At 42.0% G+C, this 6,423-nt stretch overlaps 1 protein-coding gene across 1 annotated transcript in view; it reads right to left on the reverse strand.

Annotated features, from left to right (window-relative positions):
- Positions 1-797: 797 nt before the first annotated feature.
- Positions 798-6,423, reverse strand: part of AGK (acylglycerol kinase) — a 24,349-nt gene continuing 18,723 nt past the window's right edge. Inside the window, exons 7-11 of the mRNA XM_075855612.1 lie at positions 4,790-4,940; positions 4,291-4,379; positions 3,898-3,968; positions 3,661-3,745; positions 798-2,517 (exon numbers count right to left, since the gene is read on the reverse strand). Coding sequence (XP_075711727.1) covers positions 2,374-2,517; positions 3,661-3,745; positions 3,898-3,968; positions 4,291-4,379; positions 4,790-4,940 — 540 coding nt within the window. The 3' untranslated portion in view covers positions 798-2,373. The remainder of the gene's footprint in view (positions 2,518-3,660; positions 3,746-3,897; positions 3,969-4,290; positions 4,380-4,789; positions 4,941-6,423) is intronic.

The following is a 6,423-nucleotide window of genomic DNA, read 5'->3' on the forward strand; positions in this document are numbered from 1 at the left end:
GACAGCAAGCAGGAATCTTTAAAATTATGAGGAATTGAAACAGTTGCAGAATTCATGTAATAATAAAAGGGGCAGGCACTGACAAGGTATTATAAATGATACAAGTTATAATAATTTCCTCACATCTTTACGGAGAAAGGGTGGTCACATGACCGATCAGATGATCGTACATAGATAGGATGAGATTACATACAACGTGCCTGATCAATAGTGGTCACACAGGGTTAAACGTCTGAACGTTTAAGGATACAGGAGGTCACTAGGACAAAGAGTAATATTTAATAGAAACATTTCTATGTAGCGATATTAAGCAGCGCCACCATTGTACATAGGCTGTGTCTGGTATTGCAGCTCAGCCCCATTCACCTACCAGTTGTTTATCATTGGTTGTTATGGAATGGCCCATAATGCTGTTGTCTTGCAGGGATTAGGAGCACATATAGTGCCCCCCACAGGTAACATCTAATAGTGCGGAGCCCAAGCAATTTTAAAGGTCGGGATTCAAATTGGACAATCCCTATAAACATGTTATGGCCCTATTATATCTCCGCCCCCCCCCCCCAAACACCCTATATATATATATAAACTAACTAATAGATTAAATTGGTCAGCTTATATATAGGATTGCTCTCTCTGAATTGTTTTAGGACTGCTGATGTATCTTTGATCATGGAACTTGTCTTCTGAAGATGTATTAACATGTGAATTTCTCACACTATATATATATTTGTATAATAAACCTCAGTCGGCGTTATTTCTGATTAATTTTAGTGAGATTATTCTGCACAACGACTGTCAAGAGTTAATTTCCATTTATTACAATGAGGACAGTGCCACCTGGTGGTCAAATAACAGAAGTTGCTTTTCTGGTTGGGTGATTCTCCGTTTCTATTTTACCAGTACATCATCTATGTACAGGATCCGGCCAGCAGTGCAGGAAGTAATACATGGTGTAAACAATAAACCCACACGAGTCCAACGATTGGCGTCTCATCTGTTATTCCATGGTCTGACGTGATGCTGTGAATGTGCTGCTGCCCCTTTAACTACTTGGAAAAATTAAAGAGGAGTTCCAAAACAGGATCCTGGTTCTCCCAATAGGTGGGTGACTCCCCTCTGGGACCCACACCTATCAGACTATTAGAAGGGATGCTTGCCTGTGCCTCCTTATACTGGCAGCTACTTCCTGGCAGCCATATTTGCTCTTGTGGGGCCAATATTGTGGTCTCCTGGTCAGGCTTCTGCCTGGTGGAAGTCAATGCAAGATACCATAAATAGGAATGTGTATGCCTCATACATTAATATCAATGACCTGCAACCTGTGCCTCGCCAACTTCTGTGGAACTAATAAGCCATAGATGCTGGGACTTGTAGTTCCACTGGTTGCAGGCCACTGATATACTTGGATACAGTCAAGCCGCAAGTAATGCATGTGAGTATTGGAAGCGGATACTTATTACCATATACACAGTGCGGCCTCACTTCAATGGAGAGCGGGGCCGCATCTACGCCAAGCTCACTGATTGATCCGACCTTCTAATGGTTATAACCCCGTAGGGTGAGGCTGCCACAAAAACACAACTGCTATTTGATGCAGGATTTACCTCCCCATTTAATTCAATGGTAAAAACCTGCAACAAATAAGCAGTGTTTACGCAAATACAATTGAGATGCTGCGGAATAAGATTCCGCGCCGCCGGTCAATTTCTCAGTGGTTTTTTTCCGCTCGGTATTTACGCAGCGTGCGGATGAGATTTGTTTTGCTACTAATTCCGTTGTGAAAAATCTGCAGTATTTCCGCCACGTGTGAACGGACGACATATGTTCGGATTAAAAAAAACTTTTTTTTATAAAGACAGATTTATGTAAATTTAAAAAAAGCCAATAGTTTATGGATAAGATTTTTTTTTTTACTAGTATGTACAATGAGCCTGGACATAGACACGGCATGTTAAATCACAGATATATATATGTCAAGTCACAAATGTCACATTCAGTCACGGATGAGGAGGGTCCAATTGCTGCACTGCTGAATGTAATCTAGTGTTCCCTGTTATCAGGCTAGGAAGAAGCCAACTACTGTGTTCTAATGGGTCTACAAAAATCCCTAAACACACCCCCCCCCTATTTCACGTATCTCCAGAGAGGCCGTCCATATCAGCCGCTCCTCGTATAACGCTGCGGACTTCAGGTTTATTGTTCCTATAACAAACACGCGATCCAGAGAACGGACTCGTATGTCTTCGCACTGACTGTTGTATCAATGGAGGCTCCACGGCACGGCAGGTACCCCGGTGCTGGACGGACAAGCCCCCGGGCTGATGAATAGGGGGTACACGCCTTCCCTACATGTTAGACCAGGGTCCTCTAGGGTTATGAACTTGCTGTTGAATGCTGGGTAAACTTTTCTTTTTGGGACGGGTGACAGAGTAAGCGCAACTTCCTGGGCAGAAGCGTCACCTCCACAGACATGGCGTCATACTCCTCCGAGTCTATGCTGAAATGACCCTCCGTTCCCTGAGGGAAAAAAAAGAAAAATTATGATGTCAATCCAGGTGCCGTCTCCCTGCTGTGAAATAATAACACGTCACATTACAATATGGCTGCAATTTACAGGGGATTTCAGGTCTGAACCCCCCTCCCTCAGCGATAAAATGGTATTGCCCGGGCATTTTCCAGTCTTATGTAAATAAAGCTTAAAGGGGGATTCCGACAAATCAACAATTATCACCTATACACCTTATACCCCGTTCTCGCAATCGGCAGGGCTCCCAGTGATGTGGCCCCAGCGATCAGATAATGGTCACCTATTCCGGGGATAGGTGATAATTGTTGATTCTGAGAATTCCCCTTTAATAATTGTAGAATGAAAAGTTTTGCAACGGAATTTCTTTTTCTTTAAATCTTTTTCAAAATCTGTTTGCTGTTAAGTGAATTAATACACCTAGGGTCAGAAAAGCCGTACAGATGTAATACTTCTCACAGCTGAGGGTTTGTTACAGACAATCATCTGTGAGCTAAACAGTCTGGACTCCCAGGTTATACATTTTACCTGCACTAATACATTGTAGCAAACAGCGCTGCTGCTGTATTTAGCTTACAGAGGATTGTCTAAACGTGATGCAATTGTAACAAGTCCTCCTCTGAAAAATCTGTACAGACCGAATACTTCTCACAGCGTACGAATGTAAACGACAATGTTTCCATTCACTGACTGCAAGCAGAAATCGTGAACACTAACCGATTAAAACACAAAGTAGAAAACTGCACAACTTTTCATTATACGACATTAAGCTTCACTTACATAGGGCTGGGCAAACAATTTTAAGACTGAAGCCCGCCCCCCCTCACCCCCTGCCCCGCCCCCCCCCTCACCCCCTGCAGTCAAATAATATTACCCGGGATTATGCAAGTAGGAAATATGTAGCATTTTACACCACACAAATATGCCTTTCAGGACTCTAGGAGAGCTGGGTAACAATCCCTGTGGGTCCGAGTGCTTAGAATGACGCTGACCATACATTGATATTCAAGACGCCGGATTCTTTGTTCCCTTGGGAGAGAAGCGTTATCAGAAGTATCTGGCAGCCGCCTATCCGCTCTCGGCTGATCCAGATGTGCCTATTCATGGGGATGTCAATGTTTTTCCGCATCCATTACCTCGGGGAGCTGGATATTGCAGCGACTGACGTGTAAGATCTGGGCATCTTTGTGGCACAGCTTGGGATCCTCAATCTTCTCCACTCTGAAACATAAGTGAACAAATTTACTAAAGACAAGACACATGAGCAGCTGACATCCTCTGTGCTGCACTGAGCGAGCAGGGGATGCTGGGAGACTAGAGCTCAGGAGCCTGAAGCTCTGGATATTGTCGAGTGATAAGAAAATGAGACTCACCCCAGACTAATGAATTCTGATTTGCGGATGGCGTCCGGTTCAATGCAGACGCTCATGGAGTCCAGTGGACGCTGAGTGGTGACAAAACCGCAAATATTAGAGACCTTGCAGAGAGCGGACCATAGCGGAGGTCTGTTAGAACGGTCCTAGGGGCCGTCTCAGAGATAGGGGGATCCCTGTAGAACTGCTTGTAATTAGTGGGGGTTAGGATCAGTCAGGATTCCCTAGACAGGACGGAATTGTAGCAAATTCTCAGCTGTGGGAAGATTTAGGTTTGCACAAGATTTCAGCTCATGAATAAAAACAAAAACAATTCCATTCACTGACAGAAAGCAGAGCTGTTATGAAACTAACAGTGTATACCAGAAACCCTCCTGGGCACGGTTCTCTTACCGTGAGATCTGGTTGGTGGTTCTGGGTGTTTATAGAGAGCTCCACAGCAGACAGCTGGATTTCTTCCCAGGGCTCAGGCGCCACCTCCACTGAATAATTCATTATAAAAGTTAATTAAAATGTCACAAGTTGTGCCATTCCTCTGTTATTCCTCCTGGAAATGTATGAATAATTCGACAACTGTGTGTTATAAGACTCCTCGTTGACAGGTTGTGTCCCTACACACTTGGACACAATCCAATCAGTGCTGACATGGAAAATGGTAACACCCAGTCATTTCTGCATACCTTTCCAGGAGGCATAACAGAGGAACGGTACCGCTCAGAGTTCTAATAAAAGTTGTTCCAGAAGTGGAAGGAAATGCAAGTATTTACTAAAACAGACATGTCAGGAGAGCAGAGAAAAAACAAGAAAAGTGACAACTACCGGTCCAAACATTAAATATGGCCACGACCGTTGTCACTTCCCTTCCCACACACAGTGTTCCTCTTAAACGTACCAACTTTTGGGGGTGACCAGTAACGAGCCAGCCTGCGGTATATTCTGACATGCAGAGATGGCCGGCCTGGTATCTCTTGAGCTTCTTCGTCCGGTGGTCGGTCTGTGGGCCCTAAGAACAGGATGGAAGCCACGTGCCTCTGGGGCCACTCCTGTTAAATTAAAGTCAAACTCTAGAAACAGGTCCTGCCATAAATAGATCCACCCGGTACGATCACGACAGGAGCAGGTGACAGATCCAAGAGATGGGCGCAATGAGAGTCATTTTCTAGCAGTCACTGCTCCGCCATTTACCGGTAATCTGTGCATCACATAAATGGAGCCAAAAATACACCAAATTATCCAAGAATGCACCTGAGCCGGCCCCAATTACATGTTCTGTTTCCAGATCCGAGGACGTATCAGTCAGCGCATTGTGAAGGAGCCGCAGCCCGTCTCTCTTTCTATAAGTGTGCAGTGTTATAAATACCGCTATGTAAATTACAGCCCGCGACTCAGAGCCGGGAATAGAAACGTCACAAAAGGCAAAACTTTACAGATGGTGGAAAAGACATAAAAGGACGAAATATTTACCAGTCTCAAAAGGTAAAGGATCCAGGCAAACTCCTTAATACAGAAAGTTCTGTATAACTACAGACATGACAATGCCATCTGATCAGGTCCACAAGGAGATATATTCTTGTAAATAGGGGGCAGTATTATAGTAGTTATATCCTTGTATATAGGGAGCAGTATTATAGTAGTTCTATTCCTGCATATAGGAGCAGTATTATAGTAGTTATATCCTTGTATATAGGGGGCAGTATTATAGTAGTTATATTCTTGTATATAGGAGCAGTATTATAGTAGTTATATTCTTGTATATAGGAGCAGTATTATAGTAGTTATATTCTTGTATATAGGGGCAGTATTATAGTAGTTATATTCTTGTATATAGGGGCAGTATTATAGTAGTTATATTCTTGTATATAGGAGCAGTATTATAGTAGTTATATTCTTGTATATAGGAGCAGTATTATAGTAGTTATATTCTTGTATATAGGAGCAGTATTATAGTAGTTATATTCTTGTATATAGGGGCAGTATTATAGTAGTTATATTCTTGTATATAGGAGCAGTATTATAGTTATATTCTTGTATATAGGGGCAGTATTATAGTAGTTATATTCTTGTACATAGGGGGCAGTATTATAGTAGTTATATTCTTGTATATAGGAGGCAGTATTATAGTAGTTATATTCTTGTATATAGGAGGCAGTATTATAGTAGTTATATTCTTGTATATAGGGGGCAGTATTATAGTAGTTATATTCTTGTATATAGGGGGCAGTATTATAGTAGTTATATTCTTGTATAGGGGCAGTATTATAGTAGTTATATTCTTGTATATAGGGCAGTATTAGTAGTTATATTCTTGTATATAGGGGCAGTATTATAGTAGTTATATTCTTGTATATGGGGGCAGTATTATAGTTATATTCTTATATAGGGGCAGTATTATAGTAGTTATATTCTTGTATATAGGGGCAGTTTATAGTATTATATTCTGTATATAGGGGCAGTATTATAGTAGTTATATTCTTGTATATAGGAGGCAGTATTATAGTAGTTATATTCTTGTATATGAGTGCAGTT

Source organism: Rhinoderma darwinii, chromosome 3 (assembly GCF_050947455.1).
Source record: "Rhinoderma darwinii isolate aRhiDar2 chromosome 3, aRhiDar2.hap1, whole genome shotgun sequence".
NCBI classification, from domain to species: Eukaryota; Metazoa; Chordata; class Amphibia; order Anura; family Rhinodermatidae; genus Rhinoderma; species Rhinoderma darwinii.